The sequence below is a fragment of the Thunnus albacares genome, chromosome 3, assembly GCF_914725855.1.
Source record: "Thunnus albacares chromosome 3, fThuAlb1.1, whole genome shotgun sequence".
Taxonomy (NCBI): Eukaryota; Metazoa; Chordata; class Actinopteri; order Scombriformes; family Scombridae; genus Thunnus; species Thunnus albacares.
In genome coordinates this window covers 18,940,086-18,954,966 of record NC_058108.1, presented here as the reverse complement: position 1 = coordinate 18,954,966, position 14,881 = coordinate 18,940,086, and the positions used below count along the sequence as shown (strand labels likewise).

Genomic DNA, 14,881 nt, shown 5'->3' with positions numbered 1-14,881 from the left:
CAGGGACACAATGCTGCCTGAGGAAGAGCATCAAGCTTGAAGTGCATTGCAGTCCAGAGTATAAGTTAGCTGATAGTAGAAGCCTTTCCTGTCTTCTTTGTACTAAGTGCCTGTATTTGTGCACATATTGAGCAAATTAAATTTTCTCACTTTTCCGCATCTGATGGCTCCCTTCCTTTAATCTGGCTGAAAATACAAGAAAGAATGAATAGTAACAGTAAACAGTAATAGTTGGGTTTCTTGTTCAACTTCTTATTGTATAAGAATCTGAACTGCATTATGTTTGACAGAAATACAATTTTGATATCAATTTTTATCTCTTCTTTTATATAACCTTATAATATTATAATGTATGGCTAACTTATAACCTGCAAAACTTGAACAAAGCTGCTCCTTCATTCCCATTAGTGGTGGAAATCATGACACACTTGGCTGATTCCAATCAATTAGTTCTATTCAATTCAGGTTTGTAGTCAGTCTGTTACTAGCTCAAGCTGCTAGTTCAGTTAAACTAGGTCTACAAGCATTGTTTATTAGCTTAATGATAAAGGACAAGACTATACAGAATATGAGTAGTAGTGGCACAGATCTAGCAAAACTATTTTAAAGTCAAGCTTTAGTTTATTCCTAGTTATTTAGTGAGAGTTAACTGATAACACAATAGCCCACAACAACTGACTTAATTTCAGACCAAGTTGCCAGTGTTAGCTTAATTGACTGTCAGATCCATTATCTGGTTTATACAGATTTATATTTGGATGTTGAATAATATGATAGGGTCATTTGATATGGCACTGTGAAGCCATCAGAGACATCTTTCTGGGATTTTCTACCACTCATCACGCAGCTAGCAATTAGCACTAAAAGTCTCAAAGGTGTGCCAGACACATTATTCAATCACGAGAACATGAAGCACGGAAAGAAAGAACACTGATGACAAATGATCATTGCATTCGTTTGTTTTATGCATTTCTCGTAAAACAAATTAAAAGTAGCATGGGGACCAACACTGTTGAACATACACACTCTCCCATTTTGTAGCTATACATAATCTTTAATAATGTTCCCGAGGTGCTCCAGGGTCTATTTGTGTCCGTGGATGCAAGGCTGCACTGACAGGTCCATGCTAGTAGGCTGTTGAGGATGTGTGATTGGAAAAAAATCTTTAGGGTGAGCCTGGGCCTTTGGCATTGAGGGATGCAGGGTCCACATTCACCAATATCCATGTCTGTCTTGACCAAATTGCCTGGACACCATTACCCCGAAAACATTCAAGGCTCTCTTTCCATGCTGATAAACCTCAACCCATTAATATATATATGTATATGTGTATTTTTTTACTCACAGACAACGAAGCTGGGTTTTCATGAACAGAAATGGCAGCCCCTTGTCTTTTTTCACTATTTTTTTTTTCTCTTGATAGCTTTTTTTGCTTTGTCCTTGGCATTGGGTACCAGACTGTCAAACATTAATGTCATTGTTACTGACGAGTTTAACAATAAGCTCTCTAAAAACATAATCGTTAACTCCCTACACTCCCTCCCTCCCACCCACCCACATTGTCCTGGAATTGAACAATCACCATTTATACAAGTCAGTTCTGAAAATACAATGGCAAGTGACATTTTACACCAAATTTCATTGGGAACAACAAAAAATATATTTCACTCCCCATCTGATTTGTTCAGCTTATCAAATGCAATAACTGGTTTGTTTACTTTGTAGCATCGTACCAACATTCACTGATTTCAATATTGAAGAAGTTTTACAAAGACATAAATATAGTAGGATACAATACAGTAAAAAATACAAAATAAAGTTGATATAGTTTTCTTTAAATGATAATTTACCAGAGGCAAACCCAGAAACGGATCCTTGACACTAGGCAAAAAACACTAGAATTACCCCCTGAGGTCAAATGATAAAAGAATAGCCATGTCTCAAACCAGACCTTAGTCCCAGCTAACTCACTACTTTCATATTATTCATAAGTAGTGTACTATGTACAGGACTATAGGCAAAATGTGGGTGTCCTGTGTGACACAGTTAATGTGTACTACGCAAGTGCACTAGTTTGGGTGTTATTACTAGACTAGCTGGACTGTGAGACATTATGCTAAGGAAAACTTGAAGGCACAATTATCTGAGGCAGCGTATGCCTCGAGAATCAAACACAACAGTTGTGGTATCGAGGGAGCAAGAATCAAAAGGGTAAGGAACAAAAGAAATAATAAGACAGTTTACAGTTTCAGGTATGGTTTAGGTCTGAGAACGACGAGGCAGTGAATCAAGTTAAGGCCAAATTACTTAAGATCGTCCAATTGGAACGCTCCAACAGTAAAGATGATGTTAGACCTGGCAATACGATATCAGTTTTAATACCAGAACTCTCTCTCTTCTCTATATGTTTTCATAGCCTGGCTCGCTACATAGATATTTCTTCTCAAGGTTAAGTCAATTATATTAAACAAGGTTTTTTTTTGCTATTCTTTCAGAGGTTGTTATTATGCACAATAATGTATAAATGTATGTTACAAGAATATACATGGGCTTCAGTCTATAATATCTCAGTAAGGAGTACATCCAAGCATTCAGGGTGAGGACTTTGGCTTTGAAAAGTTAGTCTACATATGCACAAATATGAAACACACATAGAAAATGCACCATAGAAAAAAAAGGACATGGAAAATAAAAGGAAAACCAGAAATGGACTAAATGGCTCACACACACACACTGATCAACTGTCACTTACGACCATTTGCTCACTCAGAACCATTTCCTGTCAAAAAATAAAAACACAAAACAACAAAAAAATGTTTTCAGATTTCACCTTTTCATACCCTTCACATTGAATCTGTGATCACAGACTTGTTCAGGGTTGAAAAGGAGCAGGAAATACAAAAAAAGGAACAAAGACTGGGGTTTGGAGGGCTTCAAGGGGTAAAGTTCAAGTTTGTCATTCCTCATGTGCAAGTCAATATAAAAATGCTACAACTCGTACAACGCTCTTGTGAACAAGACAGGTTCAGGGCATGCCAAGTCCCCCTGTAGTTTGCTAAATAAAAAGGGGCTCGGAAATTGGCAGGACAGCTTTCTCAGTCAGAGACACAACACACAGTCTCCACTCCCTGTATTTTTTTTCTGAAGCTCTTCACCTCTCCCTCTCTCTATCCGTACGTCTGAAGGAGAAGCAACTATGGGAGTCTGTGTCATAACATCAAGAGCCAAAACAAGATCTCCATCCTTTGTCTCTTCTCTCTTATGGCAGAAGAGGCATCTCCCTCCTTTACTCCGCAACGCCACTCCACAATCTTTCATTCCTATGACATTGGCTTAGGTTGGCTATCCCATTTGTTTTTCTATCCCTCCATGTGTCTCTCACTCGCTGTCAGTCTCTAGGTCTGAGTCAGACCACTGCACTGGGCTCAGTTTCCCATGGCGCTGGGCGTACTCGATGACTGCTGTGTAGCAGAAGTAGTACTGGTCCCAGGTCTGGATACTGAAAGCCCTCTGCGTACGCATCCGCCGCACTGTCTGACAGACATCTACTGTGCCGATGTCCTCCAGCCGGGACAGGCAGATGTCCAGGGTACAGAACGTGCCTAGCAGGGAAGCAAAGAGGAAGGCATGGACGGACAGGAAGAAAGATGGAAAAGTTACTCAAGGGAGAGCTTCACAATTATTTACACTTCAAATTTTCATACCAATTACTGATATGCTTAGCCCCTGATAATTAATGATCAACAACAGAGCTGCCGAAAATTATAATAATTGATTTTTGAAAATTATGTTTGTTGTCTTTCATCTGATTTTCCAGCCAGACACATACAAAATAAACACAACATCCTTGGTTCAAGTCATGCTGGGGGCCTTTGTTTCATGCCATCCTCTTGTCTCTCTTTACTGTTGGTGAACATACAGTGTATGGGGAAGCTGTAACTCAAGTGGTAGAGCTGGTTGGCCCATAATCCGCCTCATCCTGTCAAAGTGTCAAAGATACTGAAAACCAAATTGCTCCCTGTGTAAATCAGGCTGCTGGCACTTTGGCTGTCTCCGTACTTGATGTGAACCTCACCTCAGTTGTAACAGTCCAACGAGAGTCTCTATATATGTATCAATTACTGGTTAAGACCCCACATTTTCCTCCAGGGCATCCTGAATTCCTAGTCACACAGATTCAACAATATGTTGAAGCTACTTTGAACCCATTTTGCCATTTTGAACCACATTCAGTGGTCAAAATTATGTGTCGTGCCAAATTTTTTAATTTTTTAAACAGCAACTCCACCTCTTTTTCTTTCAGTGTGCTTTGTATACCACCCAACTGCTTGCTAACAAAGTGTCCAATAAACATATAGTAAAAGTACATTTGAGCTAATCTTGATGCAGTCCACCTTTTTGGCATTATCCCATCCCATAATAGTTTGTGTGTTTACCTGTGCGACCGATGCCGGCACTGCAGTGTACAACCACAGGAGGACCCCCTGGGGGGCCCGTCCAACTGGAGCCCAGACTCTGGACTGCAGCATCACGCCTCTGAAGTACATGCTCACGGAAGTCCAACATGGCAGAAGCACTCTTGGGCACCCCAAAGTCTGGCCAGCTGACATAGAGGTAGTGGCACACATCTCGTCTCTCACCAGACTGAGAATAAAAAGAAAATATTATTATACTCTCTCCTTTGAATTGGCATGAACAGTACCAGTCAAAAGTTTGGACACACTTCCTCATTCAAGGGAATGGGAAGGTGTGTCCAAACTTTTGACTGGTACTGTATGTGAATATGTGAGATGGTGATATCTTCCAAGTATAAGACATTAATATCATCTAAAGTGAATTTGATTTGAATTTTGAAACACTTCTACATTAAAGACAGTTTTAAGGCCATTTTATTGCCACAAATTTTCAGACCATGTTCAAGATTTTTCATACTGCAGTCAGTGTGACTCACCTGAGTGTTGTAAAGCTCGAGATGGGAGAGTTTGAAGTCCTGGAACACCTGAATGTGTGTGTTCCTGACCAAAAAGTATCCGTGCTGCTCAGCTCTGCCTTCCTCAAGAGGCCAGTACTGCCCACACTTGACACGTCCACGTTCCACCACCCTGAGACACACACAAAGGTACACCCCTTAATATGATCACCAACCTATCATGAATGTCATTACTTAGTCTATCGCTGCATCTCTAACAAACAACTCACTTCAGAAATCTCACCTGGTGGTCATGACAATGATAAGTACCATCTGTTCCCACACCATGCGCCAGAAGTCACCAAAAGTTTTTGGCAAAGGACCTGAGGGACACAAATAAGTCTGTCAAACTGAGGTAACACCTGACTGTACCCTGCTGACATCTGAAGGGGACTGAGATAATAACGAGTAGAACAGATGTCAACAGCTGCTCACCCTGAGTAGCGATGTAGGCGTTGCTCCTCTTGTACCCGTCCATGAAACTGGCATTAATGTAATCTGATGTCTGCAAAACACACAGCATAAGAGAGGTGAGACTTACTGTTTGGTGTGAGGATCCACTGCCTCCTGTAGGAGGAGTTAGGTCATTACTACTGTAGTTTTAAGTGTTCTGCACCATGTTTGGTGGACCAGTTGCTTACAGGCATCAACAGTAGGGATGTCAACGGTTAAACATTTAGCAGTAAACCCGCCGGGATTATTTTTTAACGGTTATAGCATGTCGGTCTATAGATTAATTTGCATACACACTCCATTAACGGCTAGACAATTATGTGTTCACAACATCAGATAGTTTTTTTTGAAGTACCAGTGTAAAACTAACTCCTACATAGAGTGTTGAGTTATGAGTTGTTTGTAGCATTAATGTTGTCTTAAAGTCTGTGTATAGTGATTGTGTTAGAGTCAGTCAGCAGCAAGTGTTTGGTTAGTCCAGTTTAACCTGCAGGAGTTTCTGAAGGCTCGTGTAAAGTGTTTTTCTGCCACGGAGGACATAAATTCATGACGAGTGAAAACGAGTCCAAAGCGTTTTCTGACGTCTCTACTGCAGAAATGGAATGTGTCAAGCTGCCAGATACCACTGTGACAGATGATAAGGAGCTCAAAAAGACCAACAGGCTGTCTTATAAATGCTCACTGCCGGAGAAAATAATTTTTGACTGCTTCCAAAGGCCTGGCAGGAGAGTATGTGAGTATGTAACTATACTATGATGTAAGTTATATTCAAAAAGTAACATTATTTTCCAAAAACAGCTGTCTGAAAAGAGGGGGTCATCTTGTAATCAGGGTAGGCTTATATTTGCAGTGTTATTTTTATTTGTACCTCGAGCCAAAGTATGCCATCAAGAGCTACTGTGACAAAAGGTATTGAAAACATTGAGGAGAAGAAGGATGAGCTTAAAGTCAAGCTAACTCTGAACACTGACTGCTGGACACTGGACAGTCACAAATGAAAGCTACATCACAACTTTTCTTCAAAATTAACCAGTTAGTTACCAGTTAATGGATGTCAATCTGTCAAAAGCAAAATTAACCAAAACTGACATCCCTAGGCAACACCAAATTCAGTCAAACCTCAGTTTCTAATTGCAGTAGCTAATTGCATTAATTTAGTAGCCAATCCCAACATTTGGACTGAAGCCATACCAACCTTTTGTTTTGTTTAAGGTATTTTACAGCATGGGTCTTCTATTCATAGTTTTGACCATAATTTATATCAGTTAAAATAACATGTACTCATTTCACAAAAAGACAAGACCTTGGTTGCCAAAATAACACAGAACATTTCCTTTTAACCACATAAAAGCCAGTATATAAGGTCAGATGAAGACACCACAAATGGACCCAAATATCAGTTTTCCAAATCAGAAGGAACTGCTAATATAACATTTGTATCAACAGGCAATCGTCTTGATGCTCTCTACTAATTTCCACTCAAAATGCATCCATTAACAACAACATTATCCCATTTAAATTTTACTTATGAGAATATGGAACGGAGGCCTTCTCTACTGTAAATGTAACTAATCTTGACATGACTTATCAAACCATCTACAAAGTCATGTCATTTGTAATGACATGTTAAAGAAGATTGCAGGAACATTAAGTGCACAAGTGAATGAATGAACGAATTAAATGTATTAATGAATTAATTATTACCTCATCCTCGTCATCACAGAGCTGGCAGAGTCGCACTCGTGACTGATCCAGGCAGAGAACATCGCTGTACCTGTTCTTTATCTGATTTGACAGTGTCCTGTAAAAGACACAGTTGAGTTTGATGTGAGGTAACATGAAAGATTGAATTTGAGGGCGATTGTGTTTTTCTGTTAATTTTCCATGTGTACATAAACTGAAAACAAATGAAAGCAAGCAGCAAAGACACACAGAATAACGATGAGGCAGAGAGACAGAATATATGTTATCAAAGAATAGCTTACTTGGAGTAGTCAAAGGTTCCTGCTGGCGGTTCCTTGCGGATCTCCTCGTACTCCTGATAGATCCCCTTCTTCTTCCCCCTCTTCACATGCTCCACCAGCTCATGCACTGTCATTCCTCCCTGCTCTGGCATGTGAACAGACACCTCCATGCAGCGCTCCTCGTCATCAGGACCCCATGATGAGGACAGGGGCAGGGACTGGGAGGAAGGCTGGTGGGGCGGTCGAGGCAAAGATTTCTGGGGCAATGGGGGCACTCCCTCCTCTTCCTCGCCCTCCTCCTCATCCACCTCTTTTACATCCTCATTCTGAGATCCGTGGGCCGAGTCTGTTGCTTTGTCACCCTCCGTATCTCCATCACCTTTCTGGGAAAGTGGTGTGTCAGGGGGTGTGTCTGACTGGGGAGGAGCTTGGCGGCCACGACCATTCATGTTAGCATTGGGACTAGAGCCACTAACAGCCATGTTGGCTCCGCTCACAGCTGAGCCGTTCCAGTGTTGGTGGTTCCCCTGTGGCCTGTTTGCAGCAGAATGTGGGCTCTGCTGGTACTGGCCTGGGCCTCGAGTCCTGCCCTCCACCACACCACAGTGGTTGTGTGGGTTAGCATTGCTATCGTCGTAGCAGTTAGAGTTGGCCACAGCAAGCTCAGAACCTAACTGCGTATTTATATGGGTGTGGGACAGTGTAGAGCTTGTGTTGCTGCACTCCAAGCTGTAAGAGCGCAGAAGGCTTCCCACACAGTCGTGTGTGTCATGTACTTGTGTATCGCCCTGAACAGTGTTTGTGTGTACATTGACACACGACTGGATCCATGCCACGTGGCTATACTGGGATGTTCCACCCAGGTGTTCAGGGAGGGAGGAGACTGGGATGTGACTGGCCAACTCATGAGCTTTCACTGTGCACACCTGATGAATGGAGAAGAAATATTAATACATCAATAACGAAAATGATGTGTAACTGTCACTCCTAAGTGAAAATATACGTACCCTCTCTCTCAGCTTCTCGCGTACAAAGAGGCGGAGAACTGCAAAAGGTGCTCGAAACCAAAGAGGCGATGACACAATGAAGACACATTTTAGACGAGCTGGAAATGCCCCCTGGGAAATACAAACATCAGATGGCCAAAACATTGAAAATGTTTTTAATTTCAGACAAACTGTTTTAACAGCAGAACTAGAAAAAATAAAACAGAGCATACAATGTTCCTTGATATTTACCTTGAGCAAATTGAGGATCTTGACACAGAGCTCATAGTCAAAATTCCCATAGCTGGAGTTGGTCATGTCGTAAATAAATATAAGTCCGTCTCTCTGAGTTTGCACACTGGGAAGAAACAAACAAGATTTGCTAATTAAGAGGATATAAATTGTGGAAACTCACAAAAGCAATACATTTTTCTCTTTTTTTTAACCAAGTACTTGCAAGAAATCCAACATAAAGGTTTTTATGTTGGCTAACAAGCAGCAAGATCAGTCAAAATTGGAATAAGAGGACAAAGACTAAAAAGAAAAATGGAAACAGAAAAGGAAAGAGATGAACAACAAAATCTTTGAATGGAAAAATAAGGAGAATCACAACAACAAAGAACAGAGGGTAGATTTAAAAAGATGTACTGTATATAAGGGGTGTATCACCTCTCTATGGCTTTGTCCAGCTGATAGATGATGGCCTGCAGCACAGCTTTGTGAGTGGTGACGTCTGGCCGATGGAGACGGGCAGTGAAGAGTGCTAGAGCAGCACCCTTTGCATCACGTCCAGGCTGGTAGAAACATTATCAGGTCATCATGTACGCCAATGCTAATTCACTGCGCTTCTATTCTAGAGTATGTGATTTGTGAGATATGACTGCTGATATTTTTAGACCATTTATAAAAGTCAATGATATAAACTGAGTCAACACCTAAGTACTTTTACTCGATATCCATTCACAAAGAAACACAAAAATAAGCATGTGTCACTGACTTGCACACACAAACTATTTTTTGAATGAACAGCGTGTAAACCGTTTTGGTGTATTTTCAGATATAAGTGTCAAATGAGGCTCATAATAGCGCCACCACTCACCAAGACTGTAAATTTTCCACTCAGCAGCTCAGAGCGTAGGGGCTCCTCGTCAGGGTTGATATTGATGATCCCCTCTTTGATTCTTGTGTTCTAATTTTGATACATGGTGGTAGAGGAAGGAGAGAAGGGGATAGTCATTAGCCTGCAGCTAAAATAGCATGTAAACAAACAACTGCATCAGATAACATTATTAAATTGAGTTTACTTGCATGCCATTAAAGTTCATGTTATTTATTCCCACCTTATATATGTAGCAAAAATACCAAGTGCTGCCTCAGCAGCTGTCTGACACAGCAATAACAAAAGTAAAAGAAATTGTTTCACAAAGGTGGTGTTTGTTGCTTAAGTTTTGTATTAGTTTTCATTAGATTGTACCCGCATTTATGTATTTATATCCACCGTTTGTATTGGTCTGCACTAACACCTTTCACTTAAAGGACAACAAGCTGGATATTCATTATTTGAATTAGTGCATGGTTATTCAGAACTAAATAACAGGTTATGGGTCATCACTCAGATATCAAAACTTTGGCACTGTCAGACAATACTTGTACCTGCCAATAAAATATGGTCATTTTTGAATGTCATGATTATTTCTAATATAACTTATAATTTGCTCCAGTTGACTGGTTTACAGAAGAGAACCATGAGAGGACCTAAACAAGCAACTGCATTATCTTTTGATCAGATTTCCTCAATGTACAAAAATAATACGTTTGTGATAACAACCAAATGAGGAAGCAATTCTCAGATCTGACAACAATGTGACACAAAACAGGTGCTCATGATGCGCAGATAACAGGGCCAAACTAACTTTTTTCACCACAGTCTGGGAACCGTCCCAAACAACAATTTTAACTGAAGTGAACGTAAACCGTCCCAAAATCAAAATGTTGTTTCTTTACTTTGTAAAGCCAAGAAAGAATTTGCCTTGGGCCCCCAAAACACTAAATCTGCCCCTGTTGATATATGAGTGTTTTCTTTAATGATTTACTGTAAAGATTAGAGATGCTTCTTTCAGTAATTGTAAAATGTTTCCTGCTCCTGATAACTCATGCGGTCTGGAAAGATTGTAGCATGCTGAATGCACTAATTTCTCCAGCAATCTCTCTTGTGTAATTGTAGAAATAATTATTGTTAGTGTCAGTATATTTCTTAGTATTCCCTGTTGTTTTTTTGCTTAGTTATGAGTCAGTAATTCCTGCCTGACGAAAAATGAAGCTGTCCACTACAGAGCAGCAGTGGACTGCAGCTCTGCCATGTTCACATTTTAGAGAATGTAATTAATATTTTACTCATTAATGATGTATTATTATTATTACTACCACCCCCAACCCATCTGCAATTAATCAGAATATTCATTTTTATGACCTGACAAGCCCAATCCGCGGATTGACCCAGATGCCCACAGATATAACTGCAATCCGCACATCAAAGACCACAATAATATATTTAAATCATCTAAATGTATGCTTTCACTAATATGCTCACACACAGGCAAGGTAGCGCTGTGTTTTGTTTAACCAGCACAACATATTTGCGAGGTCCTGCAAGCAAGCCGTTTGTGACTGAGGGGATAGATAGGCCGGTACCGCGGGAACATTTCAGGTCTCACGCTGAGTAGCCAGCCAGTGATAGTAACTGTAGTAACAGCATGAGAAGACGCACTCCGTTGTAGTCAGGGCTCGGTTCAGTTTATTATTTTCTCAGTGATATTTTAAAATAAATAAATAAATAAAATCCCTTTCGTCCCGGGGAAAAGCTCTGTTTGCCAATACAGTTTCTACCATCCCCAGGACGCTGGGACCCCATTAGTCTCGAGTCCTGACGGATTCAATGAATCAGTGTCAAGGTACAAAAGTTAAAAAGCCTTTTTTACAGCAGCTACATGATAAAAACAAGACCAACATGTATCGACCGCAACCATGTTTGAAGCCCACCAAATAGGCCTGGAGGTTAACCTATAGAAAATTATCACAACTCAAATTTCACTTGCAGTTATTGGTCAGAAAAAATTATCTCTAATCAAGCCCTGTGGTGTACTGTAGATGAAAAAAAAGTAAATGGTCATCTCAGTCATGTCACCAATCAAAGCGCTGCTGTACCTTGTATGCTTGGAAGAGGTCGATGGCTCTGGAGACGTCAAACTTGCGGGCCATGAGAAACTTAACAGCTGTAGGTTGGGAGACGAGCCCAGCACTGTGAGGCTGCTCCCGGCTACGCACCTCACTCAGGAACTCCTCCACAGCCTAGACAGTCATGAGGGAGAGGAGATGGATAAGAAAAGGTGAGTAAGGGGGGAGAATAAAAGCTGAAAAACTGTTACTTGGGCAGAAGGGGAATAACCAGAGGGGGAGAAACCAGTAAAAATACTTTACAAGCTTGGAATTTAGGGAGCAGAGCAAAAATAAAGAAAAACAGAGAGAAGATGGGAATCACAATTAGTATGACGAGGAAAATACAAGCCCCCTCAGCTTTGTAGTCCTTTCCCTGCCAAAGTTACAATAATGTGTGATGCAGATGGTAGCAGAATGAGATGAGGATGAGAGCATTCATATGCCAGGAGACAACAGTCAGCTTGTTTTCACCCAAGTGAGCTGTATCTGTCCTCCAAATATGTAACCAGCACAAGGAGAGTCAATAAAAGGGCACAACAGACGAACTCAACAGCCACATACAAAACCTAAATTTACTTTAGCAGAGGCAAAAAGCCAACCAGATCCTGACACATCTCATTTTTGTGATCAATGTAGTTAGATAATGATTTAAGCAATATAAAAATGACATATTTTACTGTAAAAAACTGCACCTCTCCTTTTTTCCCCCTATCTATGACTGTTAATGTTTTATCTCATAAGATAGATAGAGTACTGTATTTATCCACATGGGAAAAGTATATAAATTATGATAATGTTAGTAGAGTTGGTCTTTATTTCAGACATGATGGGACAGCTTCAAAATAAAACACAATGGGAAACCCCTTACATATGTGTATGGAAACATTTCTTCAGCACAATGTTGGGGCCACAAAGAAAATATGTATTTGGGCATGTATTCTGCCACAACACCTGGGAATTAAAAAGGTTTGTGAGTGACTGGCTGACTGTGGAATGTGCTAAGAGTAATTCTGTGACATGACACGTATTGAAGTCGCAAAATGTAGCATGTTCAAGAAACAGTTTCAAGAAACATGTTCAAGAAACCTTACAGACAAGTGGCCCATGGTGGGGAAGGTGAGGCTGATTTCAGCTGTGAGTAACAACTATAAATGTTGTGAAGAGCAGCTGTCCTTGGGGTAGTTTATCAACTGATGTTACAGGATCAGGGAAAATGATGTTCAAATCTGAAAATCTGGGGAGTAGTGGTCTATACCATGGGTGTCCTGTAACTTGGTTTATTAGCCAGTTAAAGGACGGGTTCACAATTTTCCAAGTCTGTCTTAAAACAACAGTCAGGTTTAAATGAACAATGAAATGGTTTTTCTCGCTACAATCATTCCTCCTGTTCATACAGGCCATTAGAAGATCCCTTCATAATGCATTTACAATGTAAGTGATGTGGGCCAAAGGTCCTCTACAGTCCTCTTTCTATACAAAAATGTATTTAAAAGTTTATCTGAAGCTAATATGAAGCTTCAACCGTCCAAATGAGTCAAATCATCTTTCAACTTTAGTCTTTTTAGTGCCAAAGTCCCTCTTTTTGTTACTATACTTCCACCACAGCTCAAAAGGGAAATACAGTTCAAGGACACACAAAGAGGGGATTTTATTTCATTTTATTGTTATTTAAAACAATATATTCCTCATTTTTATTTTATCACTATACTTATCTCTACCCTTACTTTAATTTTTATTCTTGTTGTGTTATTCTATTGTGTGTATTGGTATTGCTGCTGTATCAAAGAAATATCCCCGCAGGGATTAACAAAGTACCTACCAACCTACCTAAAAAGACTATGAATGTGACAGATATCCACTTGATATGACTAACTCAGACTGCTGAAGCCTCATATGAGCTTCAGATAAACGTTTAATTGCATCTTTGCACAAAATGACTGTGTGGACACACTGTGTATTTTGTTTCCCATCACTTATATTGAAAGTACATTTGAAGGGGATTCTCTAATGGCTGTATGAATAGGAAGAATGATTACAGCGGGGAAAGCCTCTTTCACTGTTCACATAGACACCTGACTGCTGACAGACTTGGAAAAACTGTGAGCCTATCCTTTAACCTTGTGAATGCTTGATGCAGATAAAACAAGTAGCTAACGTTAGAAGATGGAAGCTGTCATCGGGATCGTTGCGTGACATTTCGTGTATGCTATCAATGTCAGGCCTACTCCGTTTACTAGAGAGTGATGGCAACAACAATGCTCAGAAACAGAGGCTCACTTCTGTGAATTCTCGCCCGTAAATCTGATGGGCAGGACACTGCCAGCTAGTCAGTGTTATACGATGGGAGTCATGATCCCAAGTCTGTCTTAACTGTGTCATCGTATATAATGACAATAGACAAAATAAGGCAATCGGTGGTTGGACATTTCTAACCTTCACACTTAGTCCAATATAACCTTACTCCTTTACAAGTCAACAATAGCTACCAGCATTAGCTAGCGGCTACATTACATGTGGTAGCTGGATGGCTAACGAGGCACTACAAGCCACGTTGATTGAGCTAACCATAGTTAACCAAGTATTATTAGTTCAACATAAACGCCATGAAGATCTCTCTGTGGTCCATGTGTAGCTGGGTTATCAAAGCAGCGAGTATTCGAGACACACAGCCGGCGAAGTGATCCCGACTAGTGCTGGCTAACGCCGTCATGCTAACACACGCTAACTGCTGTCAGTCACACCGGAGGAGCGGACGGGCCACGGCTGTTTACTACCCCGGGAACAACCAGCGTGACAGAAATACACGACAGAAACCGCCGGTTAGAGGGGAAATTGAAGGTGACATATGTACACACTGAACATGACGAGGATAATGAGAGAAAAATCCGTCAATAAACCCTTACCAGCTGCTCCTGAGTTGTCAGGGCTTCCGCCATCTTGAAGCCTCCGCAACGTCGCAGCGGGCGCGCCCACCAGCCGCTCGCTCACGCCCTGCAGCTCGAGACAGACACCGAGGCCCCGCCCACAACCATTCACTTTACCATAGACAAATCAATAACTGTTTTCCATTCTCTTTACCATAGACAGTTCAAAAATTACTTTTCATTCACTTTACCACAGACAGATCTAAACTGGTATTTATCAATATATTTTACTATCGACAGCTTAAAAACTCCAGGCTTCTTTGACAGTCCATAAACTCAACAGTATTTATTTATCCATCATTATCCTTACTTCACAAACTCTATTTATCTATATATTTAACATTGACAGTTCATAAAATCTACATATCT

At 40.6% G+C, this 14,881-nt stretch overlaps 1 protein-coding gene across 1 annotated transcript; it reads right to left on the bottom strand.

Moving 5' to 3' along the window:
- Positions 1–943: 943 nt before the first annotated feature.
- ptpn9b (protein tyrosine phosphatase non-receptor type 9b) lies at positions 944–14,595 on the bottom strand. The gene is made up of 13 exons (XM_044346814.1): positions 14,492–14,595; positions 11,577–11,720; positions 9,472–9,561; positions 9,042–9,166; positions 8,625–8,730; positions 8,394–8,504; positions 7,408–8,312; positions 7,127–7,223; positions 5,405–5,474; positions 5,214–5,292; positions 4,952–5,102; positions 4,437–4,644; positions 944–3,602 (listed from the first exon to the last, which is right to left on the bottom strand). Exons 1-13 carry the CDS (start codon positions 14,522–14,524, stop codon positions 3,379–3,381), a joined length of 2,343 nt encoding a protein of 780 aa, XP_044202749.1. The 5' UTR covers positions 14,525–14,595; the 3' UTR covers positions 944–3,378.
- Between the last annotated feature and the right edge of the window lie 286 nt (positions 14,596–14,881).